The following is a 27,967-nucleotide window of genomic DNA, read 5'->3' on the forward strand; positions in this document are numbered from 1 at the left end:
GTTGCTGCAAATTCATTGATCCTCCGGTATGAGTGTGGACCTGGGTGGGATAGCAACTGCTTTGACCAAGAGAGCGTAGCCAGATTGACACTAGGTGGCTGATAAGGCAGGCCATAAGGAAGGGCCGTACACCTGCTTTGTCACCTTGAGCAGTCACTTCTGAAGCCCTGATGCCTGACTACCCTAAGGACACTGCTGTGAAGAAGCCTGCATCTCATGGCAAGGCAGTGTGTAAGCTCTCAGGTTAACGTTCCCAGTTCAGCCCAGTCTTTGAGTCATTCCAAGCCAGGAACCAGACATGCATGAAGATGCCGTGATTTCAATCCCTTACCATTAGAATTTTCCCAGCTGAGGCCCCAGTAACCTTGGAGTAGAGAGCAGCCATCCCTACTATGTCTTTTTTTTTGATTCACCTTTTTGTCGGGGACAAGGGATTGAATCCAGAACCTTTTCAGTGAGCTGTATCTCCACATCCCTTTTTTAGCGTTGTTGAGACAGGCTCTTGCTATGTAGTTCAGGCTGGCCTCAAACTTGTGATGATCCCCCTACCTTAGCCTCCCAAGTGCTGGGATTACAGGTGTGCACCACCACATCCCACACCCCTAGCCCATTTTATTTTTTATTTTGAGATGGGGTCTTACTAAGCCACTAAGTTGCCCAGTCTGGGCTTGAACTCACAATCCTCCTATCTCAGCCTCCCAGTGTGCTGGGAATACAGACATACGCCACCCTCCCTGCCCTACAGCCATGTTTTAAAGCCTCCTTCCCATGTGCATGTATGATTTCCTCCCCAGTATTTTAGATCATGGAGGCATATCTATTTGTAGATCAGTTGTTTGTGTTTTTACCGGTAAATGAATAAAATAGTAACCTTTCATAATTATGTAAAAAGTTAAAGAATCTATATGACAAAGAGATTCTACAAACACACATGACAAAAGACTGACAAAGATTTTAAGGTTCAAACACTTGTATATATCACCGAATTAAATACAGTCAGCTAAAACAGCCAATGGATATGAACACCTCTAAGCAGAAGGGAAAGAATTTAGGTATACACATGTGGGCATATGTATTTATCTAAATATTTATGAAGAGATGGTCAGTTGACATGTATTTAAGGAAATGAATAATTTTTGTCTTTCATTTTTACCTAGTATATTGGCAAAGATTTAACATAATGATTTTTATCTTTTTATCAGTTTCATTGTGCAGAAAGCAATCCTCCCTTGTGAGTGTGACCTTGAAAGATTGGTGAAAAATAAATAAAAGCAAAGCACAAAAGCCATTCATTATTTTACTTTAGCGACTGCAGGCCAGAGCAGATGGTCATTTCCAGCAGAGAGCCCTGCCTGCTGCCTTCCACGCGTGGAGCAGACTCTGGCGATGGCACCAGCAAGAGGGCATCCTCAACACAACAGCAGCCTGTTTCCGCAGGTACGCGTGCAGTTCCTATCAGGTGTCTCTGGTCCAGCTCTGCCAGCCATGCTTTGCTTCTCATCCTCCCAGCCCTCCCGCTTCTGGTTCTTCATGGGTTTTCAATAGTGTGGGCCTGTTGATTTCATCTAACAGGAAAAGACAGTTATTAACTCTTGTCCATCTTTATCGCAAGCGTTTTACAAATAGCTTGTGTTTTATGCCCTGTTCTTATTTCATGAGGCTGAGAACTCCATTATAAACACCATTAGCTTTCTGGACCAGCACAGGAGGACCTGGCCTGTTCTTGGCAGGCATTCCTCAGTGTGATTTCCCTGAAATGTTTAGTTGCTGTTGCAAGACCTGGCATTTTGTACTCTTAAAATTATAGTCATCAACAAAATTAGAAAGATCCAGAAGCTGTGCTGTGCTACATCTTTTGAGCTCCCATACGACCAAACTTGCCCAAGGCAGGTCCTTCCAACGTGTTTGCAGAACATAATGAAGAAATAGTTAATTGCCGTGTCACCACTGTGGGTTGGCATTACGTGATGAAAGAAAGCAAATATATAAGCTCATTCTGCCTGTGACATAATTATCTTCATTAATAATTTCCTTCTCCTACAAGTCCTGAGAGAGCAGATTGAGGATGATAAATGACCTATATCCATGGTAACACAATCAGTAAGTGGGGGGGAGATCCAGGATATAAATTCATATCCCCATTCCAAAGTCCAGGTGATTTCTACTTGATCAAGAAGAGGATCTCTTCAATGTAGGAGCTTTAAGAATAAAGCTATTAATCCCAGTTAGGTCAGGGCACAGATTCTTCTAGACCTCAGAGATGGTACTGAGGGTAGCTGGAGAGCAAGGAAGTACGTGGGGGTGGCTTCCTTCGAAGCATGGGGATGAGGATGGAGGCCCAAACTGGGGGTTGGTCTGATCCTGTAGACAGGATGGACAGATGTTTGGAGAAGTGCATGGAGCTAGCAAGGGAACAGTTTTGGAGATTATCCCGACTATAGAGTACATCAGTTTAAGTTGGAGAGGCTGGGCGTGGAGTGTGCAATAGTAAAAACGGTGGTAATCTTGAATTTGGAGGACCCCAGATGCTGATTTGAGAAGATCACCCAGAACTCTGGAGCCCCTGAGTTCCAGAGTCCAAGGAGATGATTTTAGGGAGGTAGTCTCAGAGAATAGAGGCTGCCAAAGGCACACCCTTCGTCTCTGCCCTCTTTTGCAGAAAGACGGGCTTTACATTTACCCGATTGCTATAATGGGTCTGGTATAAGGCCCATTTGAGAAACGGTTTTAGTCTTTAAAACACACACACCCCTTTGTTTTCTTTACAAACAAACAGTCAGTACTTGCTTCTGTTGCTATTTGTATTTTGCGTGCTGGGGGTAGAAAACGTTTGAGAGTACCTTCAAAGTTGCTAAGAGGAACCTCTACAAGGATTTTTGCTGCACAGCAGCCTTGGGTTTTTGGAGTTATGACTGGAGACAAGAGGCTGGTGCGTGAACTGGAGACAGGAAGTAGCCAGGAGGCTGGAAGGATGGTGAAAGCCTGACTGAGATTTTGTTATCTTTTGGTGGTTTGATCTTTTGATTTTTGTTCTGTTTTGTTTTGTCTTTTGAGGCAGAGTCTCACTATGTAGTGCAGGCTAGTCTTGAACTTGCTTATGTAGCCCAGTAGCTGGCCTCAAACTCATGGTGATCGTCCTGCCTCATCCTCCTGAGTGCTGGGATTACAGGTGGGCAACACCATGCCTGGCTAACTCTTTTATTAAATTTCATCTTTCAGGTTTCCTCCTTCCTAGTTTATAAGGGAGCAGAATAATTGAGGGTGCGGTTGGGAAGCTGGTTAGGGCTGAGTTCAAACCTTTGCTCTGCCACCTAGCAGCTGTTACCCTGGGCAGGTCACTCACTCTGCACGTCAGTCTCCTTGAAAGTAGGGTAGAGATGCTTAGATAATAGTCCCTGTCTCATAGTTTGTCGTGAAAGCCAAATGGGATAATACATGTCATATACTAGCACGGTACCCAGCGCCAAATATAACAATCCTCCTAACCCCTAGGATCAGTTTGATTTGTAGTTCTCACGTTAGGCAAATTTTTGTAGCAGTGGTTTGTGGTTTAGCAAATTAAAATTGCCAGTATCTATCTTCTGTACTATTAGGGTCTTGGCTTAATGTGTTAGGATTACAGACAATTTATTGTGGACTGTCAATTATGACTAAAAATTATTTGTCTTTTTTTCTTTATTAGTAGATTTTTTAAAATTAAGTTTATTTGTACATTTTAGGTATACATACAGATCACATTCATCGTAGAGAATTGTGCCTGTACCTGATGTATCTTGTTTCTTTTTTTCCCCCACCATTCCCCTACCCTCCCTTCAACTCCTCTTCCTCTCCCGTATTTACGAAGGCTGTGTTTCCATTTGTTCCTCCTTTTCTCATTTTTTTTCTTTTCCCTTCCTTTCTGCTTCCCCCGTGCCTAGTTCCCCTTCCCATTTAAACATTTTCTTCCTATTGCACAGTATCTATTATACATTTTGGCCCTTATTTACACTTTCAGTTTGTCATACCAGTGCAGTATTTACACATGTGTGTCTGATGTATTTCACTTGAATATGGTCTCAAGGTGCACCCATTTACCTAGGAATATCTCAAGCTTAACCTTCTTTATGGCAGAGTGCTACTCATTTGTATAAAAAAAACACATCTTCTTTATCCTTTCATCAGTTGATGGCCATTTGGGCTGTTTCCATGATTTAGCTATTATAAACTGTGCCTCTATAAACATGGGTGTGCGTAGATCACTCTGGTATGATGCTTTTGATTCTTTCGGGAAAATACCCAGAAAGGGAACAGCTGGGTTGAATGAGACCTCTAGTCTGAGTTTTTTGAGAACTCTCCACACTAATTTCCATAGTGGTTGCACCAGTTTCCCACCAGCGGTGGAGAAGTGTTTTTTTCTCCACAGCATTTGTTATTGGTTGATTTCTTGATGACAGCCCTTCTTTCCAGGGTGAGATGGAATCTCAGTGTTGTTTTAATTTGCATTTCTTGAATGGCCAGTGATACTGAACATTTTTTCTTATATTTATTTGCCACTTCTACTTCTTCATCTGAGAAGTGTATATCGTCTCTGATGCCTATTTTTGTATTAGGTCTTTAAATTTGGGGGCTCTGATTTTTTTGGTTTTTTATATATTCTAGATAGTAGCCCTTTGAGGAACAGCTGGCAGACATTTTTTCACACACTGTGTCTGTTCGCTCTGTGGCTGGTTTCTCTTCCTGTGCAAAAGCTTTTTAATAAGATGAGATCCCAGTTGTTGATTCTTTGTGATAGTTCTTGTGCAGTTGGGGTTCTTTTCATGAAGTCTTTGCCTATACCTGTGTCTTCAAGAGTTCTATCTACTTGGGGGCTGGGGATTTAGCTCAGCGGCAAAAGCGCCTGCCTGGCAAGCGCAAGGTCGTGAGTTCGGTTCCCGGTACCGAGAAAAACCAAAAAAAAAAAAAAAAAAAAGAGTTCTATCTACTCTGTTGTCAGCAGATTTAGTGTTTCTATTTTAATAATTTAGATCTTTGATCCATTTTGATTTTAGTGTAGTACATGGTCAAAGATGTAGGTCTAGTTTTGATCTTCTGCATATGGAAAGCCAATTTTTCTAGCACTATTTATTAAAGAGGCTTTCTTTCTTCCAGTGAATGTTTTTGGCATCTTCGTCAAAGGTAAGGTGGCTGAGCCTGTAATCCCAGCACTTGGGCGGCTGAAGCAGGAGGATCATTGCAAGTTCAAGGCCAGTCTGGGCTACAAAGTGAGTTTAAGACTAGCCTGAACTGCACAGTGAGATAAAGACCATCTATCCAATTTTCTGTAGGGTTTTTATCATGAGTGGGTGTTGGGCTTTATCACATGCTTTTTCTGCGTCTGTTGAGGTGATCATACGGTTTTTGTCCTTAACTCTGTTAATATGGTGTATTATATTTATTGATTTGCATATGTTGAACCATCCCTGCATCCCTGGAATGAATCCAACTTGGTCATGGTATATAATCTTCTTGATGATTTCCTGCATTCTGTTTGCCAGTATCTTATTGAGGATTTTTACATCTGTGTTCATTAGGGAAACTTTTGACTGTTGCCTGTATTCCTTTTCTTTCTTTCTCATTAGAGTTTGTTAAGGAAAATCCAGTCATCTGGAACTTACAGTTCTGTTGGATTTTTGTCTTTTATGTGAAGTGCTTTTTGTTGTTATGAAGTGCTTTCCCACTATTCGTTTTTGTTCCGCGGCCCTTCCCCTGTTTTCAGGGAGATGTTAGAGAAGCGAATCTTTACTTTCTGGTGGCAGAAGATGTTCCAGCATCGAGAAAACCGCTTGGCAGAGAGAATAGTAAGTGGCCGTCCCTGAGGAGGTGCCTGGAGGGGTAGGACCTGTTCAAAGCCCCTGTTCCCACTGTGTCCCCTCCTTAGAAAGTTGCAGGGAAGCCAGGCCCGCATGGGTGGGCTGGGCCTCATGAGCCAGGAGCGAGGTCTGCACACCTGTGGTCATTACTGTTGGAGTTTACAGGTAGCTTCTGGGTCAGAGCACCTCCTGAATCCCCATTTCTTTTGCCTTAATCATTATTTATGGCCTGCAGGTTCTCCCCTGACTTCTGTGCCTCCTTCCTACTTGACCTGTTCTGCTCTGTTCCTTCCATCCTGCCTCAGGCCATCCTCCAGGCAGAGGGGCAGCTTCTGCGGAGGTCCTGGTCCGTGTGGCACCAGCGGGCAGCAGCATGTCAGCAGGAGCGGGAGCGGGAAGCAGTGGCCTGTGCCCAGCACCACCACACGCGGCTCAGAAACGCTTTCTGTGTCTGGAAGGAGCGTGCCCAAGGGCTCAGAACAGAGTGAGTAGACGGCCTTGCCTCAGAGCTGTCCCCAGCCCACGCCGGCTTTGACTATAGCAGCACCGTCCGCTCCACCTGCCTGTCCAGATGTTCTGTTATGTTATACTGGCTGTGAATTCCAAAAAGTCAATCCGAAATGGTGCAAGTAAAACTAAGACCATAGTGACAGGATGTTGGAACACCTCATGGCCCTCCCAGCCTCAGGAGCTCAGCTGGGACGGGGTACTCTTGGCTCTGGGAGGTCCTGTCCATTGGCCTCATCCTGTTCGTGGTGGGGGCCCATTTGAAATGACCACACCCAGGGAGCGGGCTGATGGGCCCGTCTGAGGATAGCTGGCCATTCCCGGACGGGTGACTGGCCAGGGACAGGTAGGTGGTGGCATTTTTCACACCACGTGCCTACAAGGGGCTGAGTAGCCTTGTGTGCACTGCAGAGACCATCCTGTTGTGGTGCCTTTCTGTATCCATTGTGGTACTCGGTACGCTGAGAATCTCCCACGCTCTGGTCATGCTCAGCCTCCTTTTCCATGGGGGGCTTCAGCTTGCCTGCCCATGAGAAAGCATAAACTACTCGAAGCCCTGTGGATTTGTGTGCACTCTGTGAGTGCACTCCTCTGGGAAAGAGCCCAAACCCTGCCCTTCAGAAATAACCTTGCTCTTCCCCCAAAAGTATTCATGACTGAGTGCAGGCCAGGGACCGAGGCTGGGAGGCTGGGCTGGGCTGCAGTGCTAAGCTGCATCCGTTCCCTGCAGGAGGACGAGCGGGGTGCGGGCTGCACAGTTCCACTCAGGGCGGCTCCTGCGCTGGGCCTGGAGCAGGTGGAGGGAGGTAAGGCTTCGGTGTGGGAACACCCGAGCGTGGCTTTTGCACAGGCGGAGCTGTGTGTCCGTGTGACTCAGAGCAAACAGATGGGCTCCGGGGCCGTGCCTGGGAAGCCACCTGCCTCTGAGCTGGGGGAGGAGGGCAGGCAGCAAGTAAGTGTCCTCAGATCTGTGAGACGATTCGCTCAAGACTCCACGTTCTTTTAAGTGCTGGGCTGTTCTTATCTGAACTTTCTGAATCTAAAATCTCTCACATAACCTTTACAGGAACCCTACTCAGTGTATAATTTAAGCTGACGTAGATCACGCATTTACTGTAAGTCAGGCACTTACCTCATTTGATCCTCGGAAAACCTTCAGGAAGTATGGAGCTGGAGATGAGCAAAGCGAGGCTCCCATGACCCCACAGAGTGTAAAATGGAAGCGCACCTGGAGCCAGCCCCCGCCTCAGTCTCTGCTCAGCCCACAGTGGTCATGCTCTCCTCTGTCCACAGAGCCTGGCCCTGCGGGCAGCCGAGCAGCAGAAGCTGATGCGGGCGGACCTGCACGGCCAGCGCGCCGTGCTGCGAAGAGCACTGCGAAGGTGGCTGGTAGGAGCGCCTGTTTCCTCCGGACCTCCTTGTGGTGGGGGCAGGGCAGGCTTCTGGAGACCGTTTCCCTTTTCCTCCAGCACCTTCCCCAGAGTAATCTAGCAAGCCTCAATAGAGCAGATGGCCCAGACCATGAGTTCTATAGCCACAAAGGCCATCAGTCCTTGCTGGGCAGCGTGAAAACAGTAGGCACCAGCTTTACAGAACAAGTGGCTCTGTGTCCAGGGGTTTGACCTATAGGTGAGGGCCGAGGGCGACAGTCTTGGGGCGGGGTCTGCTGGCTTTGGAACAGCGGCCGTCCACCTCTTCCCACTTCGTGAGTGCTCTGGGTATATACATACACCTCAGAGGCCTCCCTGGGACTCAGAGCTGGGCTCCAGTCCTCATCGTCCACAGGCTTACCAGGGCAGAGTGTGGAGCGTCCTGCAGGAAGTGGCGGTCAGGGAGAGCCAGCACAACCGGCAGCTTACCCGGTGAGTCTCGCACGTCTCGGGTTCCGGCTGAGGGAGGAAGAGCAGCTCCAGAGCCTGGTGCTGTGGGGAGTCCTGTCTCTGGCCGGGCAGAGGATGGGCCTGAGCGCCTCATACCACCCGTATTGTGGTTCTGGCTTTTTCCCAGCAAGCACTGCATTTACCTGTCCACCTCAGCATGTCTTGAACTCTTGCAGTGCGTAGGGCCAGCCTTGGAAGGAGAACCTGGATGCCTGCGAGGCCCCGCACTTGTCCTGCTCCTCTGTGTGCTTTTCCCTCCCTGCTTCCACTTGCAGGTTTCAGCCTCTTGAGACATTGTCCCCTCTCCTGCCTCGGAGCCTGCAACTCGCCCTTCCCTGTCACGTCCCAGGCAGTTCCTTCCCAGCCCTCTAGGCCCACGTGCATCTCTCAGCCCCTGGAAGCCACTGTGGCACACCTTCCATTCTTTCTAAGCCCAGCTCCGTTGCTCCGTCCCAGGAGGCCTCTCTCTCTTCCCTCTTTTCTTTTTTCTCTGGTATTTGTTCAGCACGTGCTATTCTGAATGGCCTGTGGGAGTGAACCTTGTAGACTTTAAAAACCTCTGACCTTCTGGGGTTCCATAAAATGCCACTTGGTCCTTTGGACCACCGGGAGTAAGAAGAGGCCTTCCCCAAGCTAACTCCACAAAAGCGTGCGCACGGATTTGGGTAACCTTCCTCCAGCTCCCCATCTGTCTGTACCTCTCTCATCATGCCATGAATCACCTATATTGCCTGATTTGGCTGTGGGTCACATAAACGCAGGAGGATGTGGTGTTAGCCCCTGTGCGTTGCTAGGTCCCTGGTGCTCACCCAGAGCCCAGGTAAATCCTAAATACTCAGTGTCCACTGGCTATAGACATGAGCCTGAACTTGGCTGTGAGCACAGTAGATGCTCTGCAGCAGAGCCCTTAGGAGTGGGGAAGAACAAGGAGTGGTTCACAGAGGATACTTACATCCCTCCACACTGGGGTCTCTTGGCCTCCCCTGGCCCGTGAACCCGTAGGTGGGCATTACGTCGCTGGAGGAAGAACACTGTGGCCCGTGCAGATGAGACCAGAAAATCCTCTCAAGCAAGTGCCCACTACAGAAGGACCTTGTGTTCCAAGGTGAGGTACAGGAGGATAAGCTGGTCACCCAGGGGCTTGGAGACCGTGGCACAGCCAGGGAGTGGGGCAGAGGCTGGTGCCAGAGATAGCACTGAACAAGGAACCCAAAAAATGAGTAACTCTCTTGCAGCACACATACCTGGATCGATTTGTATCTGTAGGTGTATTTTTACGGAATTTGAACCAGTACGTATTAAAATAAAAATATACTAGCCAGGCATGGTGGTGTGCCAACTCTCAGGAGGCTGGGGCAGGAGAAGTGTTCGAGGCCAGCCTGGGCTACATAATGAATGAATTTATCTATCTGTCTATTTATTTGTTTTTGGTACCGGGAATCAAACTTATGACCTCGTGTTTGCCAGGCAGGAATTGTGCTGCTGAGCTATGTCCCCAGCCCCAATGTAGTGAATTTAAGGCCAGCCTGAACCACATAGCAAGACCCTGTCTCCAAAAATAAAATAAAAATAAAATCGTGCTACATAGCAACTGAACTGGTTCCTATCAAAACCAGTATTTTCCATACACATGGAACTTTCCACTGGGCGAAAGTAAATTACCTAGTTCCTGTCTCATCTGTCAGAAGAGGATGCTGGTTCCTGCTCCCCAGTCTCACAGATCCCACAGCCACAAGCCCTTTCTGGAAAATACAGAGCTTCCCAGGAAAAGGAGGTCCCTGTCACTGTTAGTGAGAAGTGGCCTCAGACCTCCACCTTGTTTCCTTGACTGGCATGGGTATGGGGAAACGGCACATGGCTGACGCGGTCCCTTGCTCTGAGGGTAGAGAAGAGGGCAGGGCATGCTGTGGGAAGAAAACGTGTTAAAGAGGGAGTTCGAACAATTAAACTGACAAAGGTAGTCCGTGATCCCCAGATGTTTTAGAGGAAAGCAAATTACCAGGAGCCGTGCGTGGCACCATTTCACCTGCCGGAACACCAGTGGGGCTGGTCCTGAGAGCCGGGGAAGTTCTGTGGAGGAGGAACAGCAACATCTGGTCAAGGCCAGTCTGTTCTCGGGAAATTTTTGAGGCCAGCCTTTATTTCTGTTGCTCTGAAAGGAGGAAGACAGGAACCTGCCTGTCTCAGAGCTTGGAAGGGAGGAGTTCCTTACCCTCTTGCAGTTTGGGCGGACTGAACCCAGGGGTGCTGTACCACTGAGCTGTATCCCCAGCCCTTTAAAAGGTTCTAGACAGGGGCTGGGGATTTAGCTCAGCGGCAAAAGTGCCTGCCTGGCAAGCGTAAGGTCGTGAGTTTGGTTCCCGGTACTGGAGAAAAACCAAAAAAAAAAAAGTTCTAGACAAAAGATTTGCTAAGTTGCCCAGGCAGGACTCCTCCCTTTGCCTCGGCCTCTCAGGAGGCCTTTTTGGTAGGAATGGAGTTTATGACTGTGTGGAGTAGAAACCAGGCTGCCTTTTCAAACATTTGTTACTAGATTTCATATGTATCTCATAGAAAAGTGGTGTCAGCTTTCTGTCACTGTAACAGAATACCTTAGAAAAACAACTTAAAGACAGATTCGTTTTGGTGCATGGTGTCAGAGGTTTCAGTCCGTGGTCAGCTGCTTCCATTGTTGACAGGCCTGTGGTGAGGGGGAAACATCATGGCAGAAGGGTGTGGTGGCGGAAAGCTGCTCGCATCAGGGCAGCCAGGAAGCAGAGGGAGAGAAAATCAGGCAGGGAGGAGGTGGGGACAAAATGTAATCCCCAGAGCTGGGCGTGGTGATACACGCCTGTAATCCCAGCACTTTGGAGGCAGAGGCAGGAGGATTGCTGCACGTTTGAGGCCAGCCTGGACACATAGAGTTCAACACCAGCCTGGAATGTATAGTGAGACCCTGTCTCCAAAAAAAAAGAAAGAATTCCGCAAGATCACATTCACATGACCCATTCCCTTCCCCTGGGCCCCACCTCGTCAATTTCCATTGCCTCCTAAAAATGCTGTCAGATTATGAATCCGTATTAATCCACTGATGTTAGAACTCTCATGGCGCAGTCACCTTCCAAAGCCCTGCTTCTGAACACACGGGCCTTTTGGAAGACACTTTAGACCCAAACCATGGTAAGTGCATGTCTTACACGTTCTGTTTAACAAATAATAGAATTAAAGCCCATGTGACAAGTTCTCCGTTCTATGGCATGATGTGGACTATCAAAATTCTTCGGATTGTCAAGTACCAGCACAAGTTATATCATGTGCAGTACATATTCTCTGTGATGAATGTGATCATTATATATGCCTAAAATGTACCAATAAAATCTGATGGGGAAAAAAAAAAAAAAAGAAAAGCACCAGTACCTAAGGGACCTCAGTACCTTCCTGAGAAGGCCCTGAATCTCTGTCCCTAGGTCTGTTAGATGGTCTTTGTGGATGGCAAGTGCTTCCTGGAACAAGTGTGAGGTCCAGATTTCAGCCACTTGGCCTCACCTCAGGAGGAGCCTAGGACCTAGCACAGTGATGGCGAACCTTCTAGAGCTTCCAGTGATAGCGAACGGCCCGTTGCGGTACACACGCTGTCGGCTCGCCACCACTGACCGAGGAGGTCCCCAGAAGTCAGGCCAGGTCAGGATAACCTCCCTCTTCCTTGTCTGCCTGTAGGTCCTGGTCCAGTGGCGGGAGGTGGCCTCGGTGAGGATTTATTACCGACAGCAGGAGGCCTGTGCCCTCAGGGAGGCCCGGAAGGTGCTGGAGAGGGGTAAGTGCGGCCCGGGGAAGCAGGTAGTATTGAGAGGAACGTGAAGGGTATAGAACAGGCCTGGGGGTCCCTGTGCTCCCCACAGTCTGTCTCCTCTTCATGTGCACTAGCTTCCTCGGGCGCCCATGACTGAAAAGCTTCAGACAACAGGAAATTACTCTGTCCCAGTGCTGGGGACTAGAACTCCAAAGTCAGGGTGTCCCCGGTGCTGAGCTCTCCCCCAAGGCTCCTTTACTCTTCTGCTTCTGCTGGTTGCTGGCCATCCCAGCCTCCTCCTCCATGGGATGGTCCCCTCTGAGTCTGAGTCTTACGGACACCAGGCGTGTTAGAGTCGGGATTTACCCTGCCCTAGTACGACATCATCTTAACTCAGTACATCGGGACTGACCCTATTTCCCAGCGCACAGTCTCAGATTCAGGAAGGACACGAGTGTCCTGGTGCAGCAAGGCAGGAGGGGGGGCACTGTTCAGTTCGGTGCGTCGTAACGTTCCGTTCTTAGCTGATTCTCAAGCAGTTTATGTTGAAATAAAAGACCAAGGCCTGAGATCCACAAGGAAATTAATGGAGCTGGAATGAACGAGTTCTAGGGGGCCAGGGAGGGGGTTGTTTCAATGGGAAAGTCCCTCCATTGCAGAGCTGCTTGTCAGGTCAGCCCCAGTGGCATTAGTACCCTGGCTGCTGCTTTGTATAGTTGGTCTCTTGTGTGTCCAGGGATCAGTTACTTGCTTAGTCGACCTACTCTGAGTCGGCCCATTAGGAAGGCCCACTACCTGCTATATAAACATGCTCAGACAGAGTCCAGGGCAGGGGTTGGTGCCCCTTTATGTGAGACACGTGCGGAGATTTGGCTCCTAATGTGGTTTGGGGGCCCGTAGTGGGGAAATCCAGTACTCCAAAGGTCGCAGCTCAGATAAGATTGGATGTAGTGGCACACCCCTGTAATCCCAGCACTTGGGAGGCTGAGACAGGAGGATCACTGGGAGTTTGAGGCCAGCATGTGGGACTGTCTCTAAAAATTTCTTTTAAATTAAAAGATGAAAATAATTACAAGTAGTTTAAATTGGACTACAGGAAAAAAATCTGTCAAGTTGGTTCTGTTTTATTTTTTGTTTTGGGTTTTGTTTTTGTGTGTGTGTGTGCAACCAGGCCCAGCTCTGCTCAAGTTGTTTATTTGACTTAATAATTAAGTTTGCTATAGAACAAAAGTTCATTTGCATTGTTTAGGTTGTGACCATGCTGTATATGTTGATTATAGCACTGTTTCTAGCTCTTTCCTAAGAAAGCAGGGGTTTATCTCATCCTTGACTTCTGTCTGAAAAGAACTTTTGTACCTAGTACAGTTTGGGTGGGCTGCCCACTGCACTGGACAGTGTTCACCCCTGGCCGTGGTGGGAAGGTAGAGGGGACAGGTTCCAGATGCAGCCTGAAGTTACTTTTCTCTGAAGGACTTCCCTTGAGAGAGACCAGAAGTGGGGAGGTGGCTCGGCGTGGGCCCTGGAATAGCTGTGTTCATGATGGCACAAGGGTCTTGGGAGCCTGGCCAGCAAAACATTGTGCACATAGTAGGCACACAGTAAATACCTGTGTGGGGCCGGGGATGTAGCTCAGCAGCACAGTGCCTGCCTGGCAAGTGAAAAGCCCTGAGTTCAATTTCCAGCACCAAATAAATAAATGCCTGTGGACCAGTTTCTTGGCCTGCATTAAGGTCTCCATCTCAGTCAAATCTTCCCTGGGTCCTAGGGGAGCAGGGGCTAAGGGGAAGATACGAAACACATCAAATGGAGTGCTTAAAAAATGCAGGCAGCGGGGCACAGTGGTGTGTGCCTGTAGTTCTGGTTTCACAGGAGGGGAAAGGATCACTTGAGTCCAGGAATTCAAGCTCAGCCTGGGCAAAAGAGCAAGATACGGTCTCAAAAGCGGTGGGGAGGCAGCTTAGCTAGGTGTGGTGGTGTGCACCTATATATAATCCCAGCTGTTTGGGAGGGTGAGGGTTGCTTGAGCCCAGGAGTTTGGGGTCGGCCTTCAAAATATAACAAGACCTCATCTCTAAAAAGAATTAGGGATAGTGCTGGCTAAGGGTCATAACCTGGCTGTTAGACCTTACGCAAGTTATCCCTCCCGAGTCTTAGTTTCTTCATCTGTAAAATGGGGATGTGTGCTACCTACCTACCAAGATTGTCACTCAGGAAGATCTGGTGATACATATGCAGACACGTACACTCTTAAAGCAGCACCCAAGAAATGCCAGCACTCAGGACAGACATTAACCCTCCAATGTCTCCCGGAGGGCTCCCCATCCAGGTGTCATCAGTGCCCAGTACCAACCCTCTCTGTTGTCTTGAAAAGAAACCTTTCGGGCCCAAGAAAATTCACCAAACGGAGAATCTGGCGACACAGAAACAAAACGCAGAGCCAGTAGTCAGGATGTGGCTGGCAAAGAAGCGTGTGGTCATGGCCCGGACTGGCTTCTTGGACTGAGCCCTGGTCTCCTCCTTGTAGAGTGAGGCCACCTCTGCTTCGGAGCTTCAGCTCCAGCCGGAGGGGCTCCTCCTTCCCGGTGCCTGACGACTCCTTGTGTGCGGCCCTGCGGCCTGGCACACCCGTGGCAGGCTTGTGGCTCTGGGAGGGTCCTCGGGGGCACAGCATAATCAGGTCTGGCTCTAGTGCTCAGGGTGCGCATGCTCGCTGACGGCTCATGCACACACTTGGCCCGTGTGTGGAGATTTTACTCGCAGGGGCTGGACATCCCGTCTCCACGCCACAAACCTCCTCTGCTCTCCAGACTTCTGTGTTGTAATGGAAATCCTATAAAAGACAAACTCTGGCTTGCATCTGCTATAGGTTGTCTCCGCAGCTGGTTTCGGCGCTGGCGGGATCACAGCCAGAGGGCTGCCGAGCAGAAAGCCCAGCTGGAGCGGGCAGCCCAGCACCACCACCGGCAGCTGCTGCGGGAGGCCGTGGCACGGTGGCAGGCGCACCATCTGGAGTGTGTCAGGAAAAGGGTGAGGCGGGTGGCAGCTGCTCCAGCTCCCTCTCACGTGGCAGGGGCTCTCCAAGCCAGGCGCCCACCTCGTGGGGGGCATCTTTTCAAATAAAACTCAAGGTAGCTGGCATGGGTGCTGGGTGGTTTGAGGGTCCTGTGGAAACAAGCTTTCTGGAGTCTTTCCAGAAGTTTAACGGAGGCTGGGGCAGCCTGCCTCAGAATTGAGTCTTCCCCAGGGGGAGGCGGCTTGGGAGAAAACCCTGGCTCGACCTGACCCCTGGTTTGTTGGAGCTGGGGACATTTGCGGGGCCGTGTAGACACCCGCTTCCTGTGCATCATCTAAGATGACATCTGGCCATGGAAGGACAGTTCATGTGGGCTGGAAGCCTCATCCTGGGGCTGCTGCAGGTGGTCTGGGCTGGACAACGGGCCAGGGTTGGGGTGTGGCTGACTTGTGTGCTTGCTTTCTCCCCAGATCCTGCGGCGGCAGAGCACGCAATTCTTGGCGCAGAGACTCAGCTGGGCCTGCTTCCTCCAGTGGAGACGACAGGTGGGAGCTGCATGACACAGGTTCCCTCTTCCCACTGGCTCAGCAGCCTGGCTGTGGGTAATCCCAGCCCATACCCTAATTGATTCTTTAATTGGCCTTTGTCAGAGGACTCCCTGCCACTGCCTAACCCTTCCAGTCACTTCCCACCACCATCAGCTTTCTCCTATTTCTAGAAGGTTGGTCACTTCAAGGCCACTAAAGTCTTACTACAGAGCCAGAAGAGGCTGGGTGTGGTGGCGCACACCTGTAATCCCAGGAGGCTGAGGCAGGAGGGTTGCTGAGTTTGAGGCCAGCCTGGGCCACATAGTGAGTTCAAGGCCAACCTGAGCTACATAGTGAGACCCTGTCTCAAAAAAAGAAAAAAAAGCCAGAAGGGTCTCACAGATTCTGCACAACAAGCACATGGTCCTTCCTGCTGTCCTTGCTAGAGCACCGTTCCAGCTCTCCTCCCACCTCCCTACAGCAGTCCTTCAGGAGCCCAGCCTGCTGGCCCCACCTGCTCCTTCCTCCGCTTTCCTCCTTTCCTAATATCACTCTCTGACCCACAGATCGGAAGTGTGTTGAGCACTTCATGGCCGGGCCTGGGCTGTGCCCTTCTGGGTGGGAGGAGGGAAGCAGAGGGATGAGCTGGGCAGAGTGAACACGGCCACAAGGCCGGGGTGGCCTCCTGGGTAACCCAGTCTTTCTGGCTGTAGCTAGAGGCCAAGAGGCGGGAGCAACAGAGTACAGCACGGGCCCTGTGGTTCTGGGCTTTCTGTCTACAGGCAAAGGTAATAGGGGCTCACATCCTGCGGCTCCTGCCGGGCGGGGGACAGTGGTCTGGGCGGGGTGGGTCTTGGCAGATCCCTGAGGGAGCCCTGAGCGGGACATCTGACCTCACCCGCCGCCCTCCCTGGAGGCTTGGGCTGCATGGCTGGGCTTCGTGAGAGAAAGGAGGAGGAAGAAGGTTCGGCTGGAGCAGGCAGTGCAGGCCTATCACCGGCAGCTGCTCCAGGAGGGCGCAGCCCAGCTCCTGCGCTTCGCAGCCAGCATGAAGGCCTTCCGGCAGCAGCTGCAGGCGCAGCAGCAGGTCCAGGTAGGCCCAGGTCCCCTTGTTGTGAGGAGTGGGCAGGGCAGGGCAGGGCAGGGCAAGGGCTGACAGAAGCTCTGTCGCAGGCGGCCCACAGTCTCCAACGTGCAGTCCGCCGCTGTGCTGAGATCTGGAAACAGAAGGTGCTGGGCGCAGGCTGGGAGTCTCAGCACCTAGCACCCATTGCACCCAGCAGGAGAGTGGCATTTGAGGGTCCCCTTCTTGACTTTGTTGCTGCTGGAGCTGGGGATGCCACTTCGGAAGCCAAGCGACTGCGAGCCCAGCAGCGTCGGGCAGCCCTGGGTGGCCTGGTGCCCGCTGCTGGGGAGCCCCAGCTTCCGGAGCTGTGAGTGGTGCACGCTGTGCCTCTTCCTCCTGGCGCTCTCCTGGGACAAAAGCTGTGACAGCACAGGTGGGAGGAAGCCGGGCCCTGGGAGGGCCGGGAGGCCGCTAACAGCCCGGTCACAGCTGAGTTGCTTAGCATTCTTCTCTGGCAGGATCTTGTCCTGCCGAGGGTGTATGGGAGAGAAGGCAGTGGGTTTGCAGACCCTTCTTTCGGAGGAAATGGGTGCCCTTTCCCTGCATCACCTTCCTGCCCCTCCCCCGTCCTGACACACAACGGGCTGTTGGGCAGAGGGACCCCAGGCCTGCCAGTCTCACCTTTTTTTTTTACAGCCAGAATACCTGACTCCCTGTCAGAGATCCCACCTTTTGAGACCTGGCACCTGCCTCTGCCCCCTCCCTGGGTGGTGTCCCCAAACCTTTCCCCCATGTGCCCCTTGTCAAGGCACTTGATGACTCCTGGAATAACCACTGCTGCCAGAGAGCCTCGGGCCTGACCAGGGACCGGCGTGGCAGTGGGGCTGAGAGCGGGAGGGTGCTTCTACCAGGCCTGGGCCCCTGTCCCTGCTCTGTCCCCTCCCTGTCCTTGGTAGAAGCCTAAAGTCTCAGAGGCTGCTGCCCCGTGACATGTTAGGGACACCCATGTCTCTAGGGTCAAAGTACCCATGGGTGAGACACCCACAGTATCAGACAACCTTCACTAGTACTGCTGGAAGTTCTGCAGGCCCAGGTCCACCCTGCATACTTGCTGACCTTGGACAGAAGCATGCTTTGTCTTTTATCCTCCTATAAAACTGGCCCCTTGCAGCCCCATCAGCCAGAGGAATAGACCCCACGTTTCTTCCCAGCAGTGCTGCCCGCTCGGCAAGGAAGCAGCCACGATGCCCACATTTTCTGCTGGAACCCGTGCAAAGCCAGAGGTCCCTAGGGTGTGGAACACTCAAGGGGCAGGGGTAGGTTATGTGGTCATGGCCCCCCAAACATGACATTTCCACCAGGGGCCTGTATTTTGCTGACCCGCTTTCCTTCCTGTTCAGTGCAGAGGGGCCCAGAGAAAGGTTCCACAGCCTGTCCATCTTGCCTTCCCTCTCTCAGGCCTGAGAAGCCTCAGGAACAGGGCCAAGGTCTGGCCTGGTCAGCAGGCCCTTCTCTGCCCAGACCCTTCCTGACTGGGGCCCTGCCAAATACTCCTGGCCCGAGGGCACCTTCTGCGGCAAGTCCAAGTCCAGAACTCCTGCCTCCTTCCTCCTTCAGGCCCCTCAGGGCAGGAGCGGCAGCCTGGGTAAGTCCTCCACCCCCACGCCCGGTCAGCACCTCCCACTCTTTGCTCTGACCTTCCTCATTCCTCTGCACTATAGACACAGCTGTACCCATTGTTTCTGGAACACGCTAGCTTGGAAAGACACAGGAGGCCTCATTCACTCAGTAAGTGTAGGTGCCTCTCACACCCGATCTGAAGGACACCGAGAAGCTTCTGTCCTCACGGCAGGACAGCCAGGAAGGCTGTGTAAACCCACAGCGTGGGTCCGGCAGGGCACCATGCAAAGTGTGGAATGGCAAAGAGGCGGGAGCTGCTGAAGGACTCCTAGCAGGGGCACCGCTTCTGGTCTTTAACAGTGCCAGTGCCAGGTGGTTGGGCAGCTGCGAGCCACATGACCCAGACAATAGGTGCTGCCATAGAAGCCTCGGCACTGCAGCCAGTTCTCCGGGTCGGACAGATCCTCTTGGAAAAGTGAACAGAAGCAGGACTCCAGGGTGATGCTTAGGGTCCTGGCCTGAGTAACCTGGGAGGGATGAGTTTGTATGCATACAGGAAAACGGGGCGGGGCCTGGTGTGGAGTGACACCCCGAGTCCCTTTTGACCCCGTCAGATTTGGAAGAAAGCAGCGCTGAGACTGATCTCTGGAGAGTTCAGGGCTGGAGTCCTCAGCACAGTTTGTTGAACCCTTGGAAGCTGCTGAGGTCACCCAGGATGAGAATATAGAGGGACAGCGGACAGGCTGATGTCGAGGGCCCCTGCAGGGGTGGCCAGGGGCTGAGAGACAGGCTGAGGCTGCCTACGAAGGTGGTACCTAAGGGGAGTGGGATGCGGACAAGAACACCAGTGCCTCCCTCAGCGTGGCCGGGGTGGGGTGTGGGCTCAGGAGGGCCTCTTTCCCTGCTGTTGGGAGTGACGGGTGGGGTGGCCTTAGAAGGGGCAAGCGCACTGCCCAGGAGAAGAGGGGACGTGGGAGTGGGTGGAGGAAGGCTACAGGTGTGGTGGGACAGGAGGAAAACTGCCTTCAACCAAGCTCTCAAGGTCATGTGCTCCGAGCAAGATGGAGGTGTGAGGCTGAGGAAGACTTGACACAGCTGCTGGGGACAGTGCTAACAAGGCCCCTGCACGGGGCTGGTGCAGTGGGGTTGCTTGTGGGACTTTGCCAGTGATGCCAGGTACTGGGTAAGCTGGTTAGGGCAGGGCAGGGCCTGGGGTTTCCCGCTCCTGCAGCTGGGGGCTCACTTACCCCTCCCCTTGCAGGGCACAGTGGGCAACAGGCATTGAGACAGAGGATGGAGACATGGTGCCTTCCTGTCAGGTGTCCTGTCTTCTCTTCTAAGCGTCCACCTCTCCTTTACAGACGTCAGCACAGCCCGCCCCTGGGTCTAAACCCCAGGCTCCCCCAACTCTGGCCTGTGGCCCTGACCCTCATCTGCTCCTGCCTGAGGACTTCACAGGCGCCAGGGCCAGGCCTGGTCTTGGCATTGAAGCTGCAGGTGAGTACTTGGGGCCTTCACAAGGCAGCACTCAGCCCAGTCCTTCACCGTGGACTTGATGCTCTTCCTGGTTCGAGGGGAAATGGTCAAGTTAAGCTCCTTCTGTTGCCACAGGCCACATGGACCTTGAGGCTGAGCTGGAGGGGATCCAGCAGCAATTACAGCACTACCAGACCACCAGGCAGAACCTCTGGTGAGCATCCCAGGACGTGCCGTGGCCTAGGAAGGCAGGAGGTTCTGTTTCCCTGGGGCTGGTTTACCTGCGAGGGGAGTGAGGTGCGGTGTGCTGTGTGAAGCGTCCTCTCCCTGCTGTGCCACCCGCACACCTGTTTATTAAGGAAGGCCCAAGTTGGCCTCACCTGGGGTGGGGAGGCCCTACCTTTGATGGGGGATGATGACACTAAACAAGACTTGTAAACCCTAATCAGGTCGTGTCTACCCAGTGACTGTGATTCTAACACAGGAGAGAGGTATGAAGCGGACAGGCCTATGGCCCAGCTGCACCCAGCAGTCTGAGAACCACCAGTTGTAGCAGCCTCAGAGATCTGGGGCAAAGGCTGGTCCCTTCATTCCCAGCTCTGCAAAGATTACGGGTGTTTTCAGGGGCCCACCCATTTACTGGTGAAGGTGGAGGAGGCTGAGGGATAAACAACTGTTGGCCTCCCAAGCCAGGTCCTGCATCTCAGGGCAGGGGGCCTTCCAGGCCTTTCTCCACCTTCTCCCTGCATGAGAATTAGCTGCTTTGCTTCTCCCTGAGCCAGAGAGACTGCCTTAAGGCTCTGCCAAGAACCCAACCTGGCAGGCAGCAGGTGTCCACATCCTCAGGTCCTGCCAGCGACAAGCAAGCAGCTTGCGAAAGTGGCTGGAGTTGAGCCAGGAGGAGCCCAGGGCGGAGGACCACGACGCAGAGCAGCAGATGCAGAAAGAGCTTGAGGAGGTGAGACCCCACGCTAGTCCCAGGGGCAGTTCCCTGGGCTGTGCATCCTCTCAGTTCAGCCTGTCCCCCGCCTGCTCCCAGGTGGAACTGCAGATCCAGCAACTGTCGGAGGAGCTTCAGGCCCAGCGCCAGCCCATCCGCTCCTGCACAGCACGCATCCAGGCCTTGCGGCAGGCTCTGCACTAATGGGCCCACCCCAGGGAGACAAGTGCTGTTGGTGCAGGGCAGGCTTCGGGCCACCTCCAGGAACATAAAACAATGCTAGCATGTTTTACAGTTTTATGGGTTTTTTTAATTCCAAAATGCCTTGCAATTAAATGAATTACTGTTCAGAAGTCTCCTGCTTTTCATACAAAAATACTGTGCTACTGATACAGTTGAAAAAGTTCAATGACTTCTCCTGCAGGAGAAATTCACAGCGTTCCCAGGATCAGCACAAAACTCAGCCTCATCCCCACCAGTAGGCTCCCCAAGGCCTACATACCTGTCACCCAGGACAGGTTTTCTAGGCACTGATCCACCGTTAAGGCTCTTTTGCCTTCAACGCAGCCACAGCCGCTGGGCCAAAAGCAGCAATTTCCCCCACTTCTTAGAGGGCTGGATCTGGGGAGGGAATACCAGCCCCCACCCTGGTCCTGAGCTAGGCCTCCACTTGTTGCCCTGTTGACTGCGGCTGCCTCCAAGGCGGACAGTAAATGTCTTGCCTGCTACAGGCAGGGCTCAGCCAGCTCTGGAAGGTCACTCCTCAGGGCCTATGGAGGGCCACTTCATTAGTCACCATCCTCAGAAAACAATGGCAAAGTCCAAGGCAATGCATTCAGCCAAAGATGCAAAGAAGATTCTGCTTTTCCAACAAGCAGGGCGAGGGAAGAATAAGAAGAGAAGGCCCCGTGAGGCCTGCTCTGAGGAGAGGGTGGGTCCACGGTCCTTACCAGGGAGGGGCCTTACCCTGGGGAGGACAAGGGGAAGGCCAGAAAAAGCACAAGGGGCTGCAGAAGACTGTCCCGTGATGGGAGGAGCAGCTACAGGGCACTTTAGCACTCACCGTCTTCAATGTCCAAGACCAGCTGAACACTCAGCCAGGAGATGTGTGGGGTCTCCAGTTTACACATGTTACAAAAGATCTACAAGTGACTCAGATCATTCCCACTGACACATTTTCTCTGTAGGGTAGGCCTAGGGCATCATACGGGCTCTGGCTGCCTTGTGAAAAGGGTCCAGAACCTCTTGTCTGCACCCTGGGACGGGCAAGAGCAGATCATTGAAATCCTACCAAGCCGACACCCTGTGGCCCTGTGGTGGTCACCTGGACATCCTCAGGGCCTAAAAGACCCTTATACTCCTGTGTAGAAAGATTCGCTCAGCAGCCATAGCCAGGAAGAGGCCTTAGAGGGAGCCCAGCGCCTCCCCAAAGCGGATCTTCTGTCCTGCTTTCAGCCTGAAATTGAAGTCCTTGGGGGCCTCGAAGATGAGCACAATGGTGGAGCCCAGGTTGAACTCGCCCAGGTGCTCGCCCTTGCGCATGGGCACGCCCTCCTTGTTGGCATGTGTCACAAAGCTGAAGTCATTGTAAGAACCCTTGCTGTATCTTGGACTGTTGGTGTGCAGGTCCTGGGAACGGGGAATGGGTAGGAGTTAGAAGTGGCTTAGACTGGGGAATGCCACCCTTGCCTGCATCTGGAGTCCTGCTGCTGGTCCTCCAACCCCCTCCCCCAGCTCAGAATGAGTGGCAGGGACAGCATCTCAGGGTCACGACGTCTAGCCTAACCAGAAGTCCCAGTACCTGCTGTGAAGCAGGCTCACGAAGAGAATTGAGACCCAACTGTTCTAGCACAAATGGTGCAAGGCCAGCGCCCTCAGCAGTCAGAGTGACAGCCAAAAGAAACCAAGTTCTCCATGTGTGCAAGCCAGCTTTAGGCAAGTAGACACTTGCTCACACTCTGGCCTCGTGTGAGGGACCCACCCCAAGCTCAGGACTCCTCCAGGTCTGCCCTTACTCTTGCCTCTGACCACAGCTTCTGGCAGAGGAAGATGCCAGGCAGGGAAGTTACTTCTCAGCTACCTCCACACAGGTGAGTGGCAAAGGACGGAGGCCTCAGCTGGCAAGGGCACCCACCAGAGCAGTAGCTCAGCAGTCAGGTTTTGCAGGGTCGAGGTCCTGCTAGAACTTACAGGCCCCAAAGATCATCTGTACAGCAGATGGGGCAAATGGACCTAAGAAAACCAGCCCCAGGGCTTTAGCATGGCCTAGGTTCTGCTTACCCGGTCAAAGTAAATACGAATAGAGCCCACGTTGGTGGCCCCCACAGCTGTTAATGAGAAGAAGCCATGTTTCCAGTCCCCTGTCAGGACTACCCGTTCATTGTGGCAGAAGAGCTCTTTGATCCAGCGGGCCATGCCAGGGTTCACAGACATCAAGGAGCCTGTGGGGACAAGAAACATGCCACTTGCTGTCCAGAGCCAGCATGGCCCAAGACCCAGAGGGGCTCATGGCCTGTCGCCTCAGTGTCAGTCCAAATACAGAGCTCCCAGGCCCAGCCATCCTGAAGCCGTCAGCTCCTGGCCTTGACCAACCCAGGCTGAACCTGGTCGCCTGACACCAAGGAACGGAGGCCTCTGAAGCCCATGGGGGCAGCTCCCACCCACAGGCCAGCCCTGGGCCTACCTGGGAAGTGGCGCCTGTGGGAGACAGTCCAGTCAGTGGGGGAGTGGAAGCAGTGGTAGTCCCCGGGGGCCAGGTAGATGACACAGTGGTACAGCTCATTCCCTTCCCGGGTGACCAGCTGGTTTCTGAAGGAGTCCTTCCCAGGTGACCAGCCTTCTGAGGAGGCTGTAGGGTAGAGCAGAAAAGAGCCAAGCTCTCAGAGGAGCTCTGGGTGCCATCCAGCCCATGTGACGGTGAGCATCCAGCGTGGAGCCCGGACACCCTCCCAGGAAGGCCCAAGGCTTCCAGTGACTCCCGGTCCCACCACCGGAGAAGGCCAGCCTGCTGCCCAGAGCCTGCCCGTCTTTCCTTCCGCCCTGTCCCACTCTCCCTCCCTCAGCCTTAGGTACCAGCCCCGGCACCGACCGGGCAGTGACTCACCTGGGGGGAAGGGCAGGTCCTCCGGGTAGGTGCGAGGGCCCAGGAACGACTCCAGTGAGTAGGTGACCCCCTTCACTTGCTCGACCTCACAGTTCTTCACCTGCCCGAAGTTGAGGATCTTCCCATCGGATGGGCTGATCTGGAGGGGCCAGAGAGGCTTGACATCAAGACAAAAAGTCCTCCCTCCAGGACCCACACCTTATCTGCCGAGCACCCACAGCTCCACCTCCCTGCACGTGCTGGACAGTCCGCACCTCACTGTGTGGGGAAGTAGGGCCAGCTCGGGAGAGCCACTACAGGGGCTGTGGACAGTGGGGGCTGCTGGGCTCGGTTCACAAATGCAGGCAAAACTGCCATTTCCAGAAGAACAGACGCAAGAGATGGGCCTTACCACACTGTGCAGGCCACAGACAGGCCGGGCCTGTGGCTTCAGCTTGCGCCGGAAGAACTCGCTGAGGTTGCGGTAGTGGTGCAAGTCCTCCACGGCTGCCTCCTTCATGTTCACCCCGAAGGTCCAGATGTACAGGCTGTAGACAGGCCGGCGTAGCCAGTGCGGCAGCTCCACCTGGTTGAGGCGACCCCAGGCCCGGGACAGCAAACGCGTTGGCACTGACTTGTACAGAGCCACCTGTGGGCCACAGGGCAGGCATTGAGCTGGCGCAGCTCCAAAGAGCCTGAGTGTAGTTGTCAGCCCACCCATCCCCGCCCCGCAAGAAAGAAAACCCAGCAGAGGCCACCAGGGAGGCGTAGGAGCCCCAAGCTGCTTTTGTGATGTGGTTGTTTCTCACTGGGAACCAGACTGCACTTGTCAAACACTCACATCCTGAGGATTAGATGTGAGCATATCAGGTCACTTCATTGGATGCAAAAGTCAAAGAGCAACTGCCCTAGTATCAGCAGGGGACACGGCCGAACAGTGTTAACTGCTTGAAAACAGGACATCACAAATGGACCTGGTGCTAGCCTGAGACAGACTGCAGCAGGAGACGTGGGCATGCTGCCCTTGGCCCGGGTCACTCATAGCCCAGACCTTTCAAGGAGCAGGATGCTACTAGGAGCTGGGAAAGGTCTGTCTATAGTCCAAAGTGGACATCATCTTTAATTCAAAGAAGCAAGGTGGACACTCAGATGTAGATCTGCTATCCCCAAGTCTCCCAGGCCCAAGATGCCCTGAAGATCTAGCCAGTACTTACAGGGCTGATATCAAGGAGGCTGTGGGGACAAGAAACATGCCATTTGCTGTCCAGAGCTGTGTGTCTACTCCAGGATGGCCCAAGACCCAGAGGGGCTCATGGCCTGTTGCCTCAGTGTCAGTCCACAGAGCTCCCCAGTGCAGCCATCCTAAAGCCGTCAACTCCTGGCTTCAACCACCCCAGGCTGGAGCCTGGTCCCCTGACACCACGAAGCTGAGGCTTCTGTGTGAAGCCCATGGAGGCAGCTCCCACCCGTAGGGCCCACAGAAGGCCTGGCCTTCAGGGACATCCTGTACCCGAGCCAGTAAACGAAGCAGCCCGCACCTAGGGCTCTCCCTGGAGACAAGAGGGAAATCGCCCTATAGGCCTCCTTTTGGTCCCTCCAGCCTGGAGCCGCTAGGGACAGGCCCCAGTCCCACTTGGGCGGGGTCCCAGAGCTCTCCTGACGAGCTGGGTAGCCTAGTGGGAACTGCCTTGGACTGGAACCGCTGCTTGCCTGAACACAACCAAGCACCAGCTCTAAGGTGTACAAGTCCTCTCACAACTTTCATTACCACTGAGGTACTAAGTGAGTGGCTCACCAGTATTGTTCTTAGGCCTGCCAGCTGATGCCCAACCACCTAAAGTGGCCCAGGGCTGCGGTGTGACCACAGGGCCGTGATGGCAAGCTTTTTAGAACTTTCAGTGACAACGAACAGATGGCTGCAGCACTGGTGCCATAGGTCTGCCACCACTGCCCTACGCCATGCTTGGCAGTCAGCTGCCACCTGCTCTAATGTCCAGTACGCCTTAGTGTCCTGAGATCTTGTGATACTCATCCTGGTTCTAAGGCCCCAGAAGCAGGCTTTCCTCCTTGGGGTGGGCCTGCCTGGGAGCTGAGGGCAAGAGAACACTCCAGGGACTTGCTAGTTGGATCCTGCCCAGGGCAAGCACCTGTGCAGCCTCCTGGTTCCTCAAGGATGTCCTCATACTAATGGTCCCATTCCCGAACTACCCCTGGCATCCAGAATTTCTTTGGATTCTTCTCAAAACTGCCTCTTAGCTCTCTCCTGCCTGAACACAGACAGTCACCGTTTTCTGACTGCCCAGTCTACGTTCCTTCCAGAAGCACAGCCCCCAGTGGCACCAGTGAAGCAGGCAAGGAGCAAACAAGGGACACCGAACACTCGGTCCACACGAACACTAATGAACCTGTCCCCGCTCCCTTGGCCTTCCCAACCACTGACGCGTCCTACACCAGCCACCTATCGGTGAGCCCCTGCTTCTACTTCTGACGACTTGTCCCTTTCTTGGTCTCCCCTGTGCCCCACCCTCAGGCCTGCTTAGGCCAGGCCTGCGGCTCCTGAGGCCTGTATGCACACTTACCCTGCTCACAGGCCGCCATCCCACCCGGCTGAGCGGCCTGAGGGCACCAAAGGGCAGGAGGTAGTACAGGACAGTCAGGGGCCAGGAGCGCAGTTTCAGGGCAGGTCTGGACATACAGCTCAGCTGGCCCAGCCTCCTCCGCAGGGCCAGCTGGGGAAAGTGCAACCTGTAGGGCAGAAGCCAAGGTCAGGGGCTGGGGTCTTAAGAGGGACCCAGGAGCACCCCATCTTGACCACTGACACTGCAGTCCCCACCCTCAGCAAGCTGCCTCTCCAATGGAGTAACAGAGCCCAGTAAGGGCTGCAGTGCCCCCGTGCCAATCCTATTATGAGTAAGGGACTCGGCTGCCTCTCTGGCTGACTCATTTCCTAGTCTCTCCCACCTGCTGTCAGGCTGAGGGGAAGCGGGACGGCGGGCAGCAGGACAGAGACATTTAGGCCCAGCTCCTGGGCACTTCACAGACAGAGCAACTTCTCAGCATGGGGAAGCCCTGGCAAGGGCCTCAACGTCCCAGAACAAGGCAAGTAAGGCGGAGCGCCTGCCTCATATCCTCAGCTTCCCATGGCCAGTGTGAGGAAAGGACAGCTCTGCCATACAGGTACCAGGACTGAGTCCAGACAGCACAGCAATGCACAGTACCATGGTGCTGTGACCTGGTCCGCTAGGTGACTGCCTGCGGAGTCTTGCCCCTACCCCACTGCAGGACGTGGGAAAAGCTCTTCATGGCTCCAGCCCTTTTGCTTCCTTCTCTACTAAATTAAAGGACAGGGTCAGACAAGATGTCAAAGGGTATGTATACACATGCACACTCACATGATTGCATGCACACTACACACACACACACACACACACACACACACACGCACGCACACACCCCTACTAAAGCTATAGCTCTGTCCTACCTGCACGGTCTTTCAACAGTAGGGCAAGTTCTTTAAAACTCACCCACAGGTTTGTGGGGGGAACTCCCTCCCCAATCACCTCCCACTCAGCTGAAGCCACACACATGACCCCAGCTCCTCCTTTCAGCAGGGTGGGTGGTCCTCTACCCAACTCCACCAGCACAAACTCTGGGCATTCAGCACAGCCTCGCTTCCCGGAGTTGCAGAAGCTGGGCTCCTGAGCAGCAACCAACTCCCCCTGTCACAGGCCCAGGCCCTCAAAAATACTCCTGAAGCCTCAGTGTACCCATCAGAACACTACACGGCCACCCGCTCAGGCCTCAGCTTTCCAATCTGCAAAATGACTACATTCAACTGGACAGTAAGATTGCCATCGGCGTCGAAGCTCTCAGGAGCTGGTCCTCTGCTCCCCAAGGATCAAAGGGGCATCTCAGCTGAGCATCAAGAGCTGAGCGAACGGAGAGCTGAGCCACCGGCAGGCCCTGCGGTCTGTGATTGCAGAGGAAGGCGGGGTTCCGCTCTGCAGGCGGCCGCGTCCCCACAGCTCACCAGATGCCCTGCTTTCCTTCCATCTCTCCCATCCCGTTCTATTATGTTTTTAAAAGGTCTGGGGAGGTGGCAGGAGCCAAGCAAAGACAAATCACCGCCATCCCTCGGGACTTCCCCGCCCTGCTTACTGCAGAAGAGCAGAGACCAATCCTAGAAGAGCCACAGGCACCCCGCTTCTAGCTGTCTGAAGTAAGGGTCTGCAGGGGGAGAACGGGGACCTGGAAACCCC

General features: G+C 53.2%; 2 protein-coding genes across 18 annotated transcripts in view; one reads left to right on the forward strand and one right to left on the reverse strand.

The window, feature by feature from the left end:
• The window catches only part of Sfi1 (SFI1 centrin binding protein), a 77,774-nt gene extending 56,798 nt beyond the window's left edge, over nt 1-20,976 (forward strand). For 7 of the 11 annotated variants that reach the window (XM_013520410.1, XM_013520407.1, XM_005396332.2 and 4 more), the window contains 20 exons: nt 1,307-1,437; nt 5,735-5,816; nt 6,134-6,312; nt 7,066-7,141; nt 7,629-7,724; nt 8,121-8,197; nt 9,218-9,320; nt 11,912-12,008; nt 14,851-15,011; nt 15,468-15,542; nt 16,238-16,312; nt 16,441-16,617; nt 16,698-16,957; nt 17,802-17,906; nt 18,049-18,235; nt 19,572-19,707; nt 19,822-19,900; nt 20,136-20,177; nt 20,533-20,644; nt 20,726-20,976. In XM_013520410.1, the coding sequence (XP_013375864.1) occupies nt 1,307-1,437; nt 5,735-5,816; nt 6,134-6,312; nt 7,066-7,141; nt 7,629-7,724; nt 8,121-8,197; nt 9,218-9,320; nt 11,912-12,008; nt 14,851-15,011; nt 15,468-15,542; nt 16,238-16,312; nt 16,441-16,617; nt 16,698-16,957; nt 17,802-17,906; nt 18,049-18,235; nt 19,572-19,707; nt 19,822-19,900; nt 20,136-20,177; nt 20,533-20,644; nt 20,726-20,830 (2,355 nt within the window). In that variant the 3' untranslated portion in view covers nt 20,831-20,976. The remainder of the gene's footprint in view (nt 1-1,306; nt 1,438-5,734; nt 5,817-6,133; nt 6,313-7,065; nt 7,142-7,628; nt 7,725-8,120; nt 8,198-9,217; nt 9,321-11,911; nt 12,009-14,850; nt 15,012-15,467; nt 15,543-16,237; nt 16,313-16,440; nt 16,618-16,697; nt 16,958-17,801; nt 17,907-18,048; nt 18,236-19,571; nt 19,708-19,821; nt 19,901-20,135; nt 20,178-20,532; nt 20,645-20,725) is intronic. The other 4 variants (XM_013520409.1, XM_013520416.1, XM_013520417.1 and 1 more) reach the window with 2 other exon arrangements.
• The window catches only part of Pisd (phosphatidylserine decarboxylase), a 44,593-nt gene continuing 37,539 nt past the window's right edge, over nt 20,914-27,967 (reverse strand). For 6 of the 7 annotated variants that reach the window (XM_005396318.1, XM_005396321.2, XM_013520418.1 and 3 more), the window contains 6 exons: nt 26,288-26,453; nt 24,121-24,357; nt 23,730-23,868; nt 23,310-23,474; nt 22,907-23,067; nt 20,914-22,255 (listed from right to left, as the gene is read on the reverse strand). In XM_005396318.1, the coding sequence (XP_005396375.1) occupies nt 22,031-22,255; nt 22,907-23,067; nt 23,310-23,474; nt 23,730-23,868; nt 24,121-24,357; nt 26,288-26,453 (1,093 nt within the window). In that variant the 3' untranslated portion in view covers nt 20,914-22,030. The remainder of the gene's footprint in view (nt 22,256-22,906; nt 23,068-23,309; nt 23,475-23,729; nt 23,869-24,120; nt 24,358-26,287; nt 26,454-27,967) is intronic. The other variant, XM_005396319.2, reaches the window with a different exon arrangement.

This window comes from Chinchilla lanigera, unplaced genomic scaffold, assembly GCF_000276665.1.
Source record: "Chinchilla lanigera isolate Chin_1 unplaced genomic scaffold, ChiLan1.0 scaffold00054, whole genome shotgun sequence".
Taxonomy (NCBI): Eukaryota; Metazoa; Chordata; class Mammalia; order Rodentia; family Chinchillidae; genus Chinchilla; species Chinchilla lanigera.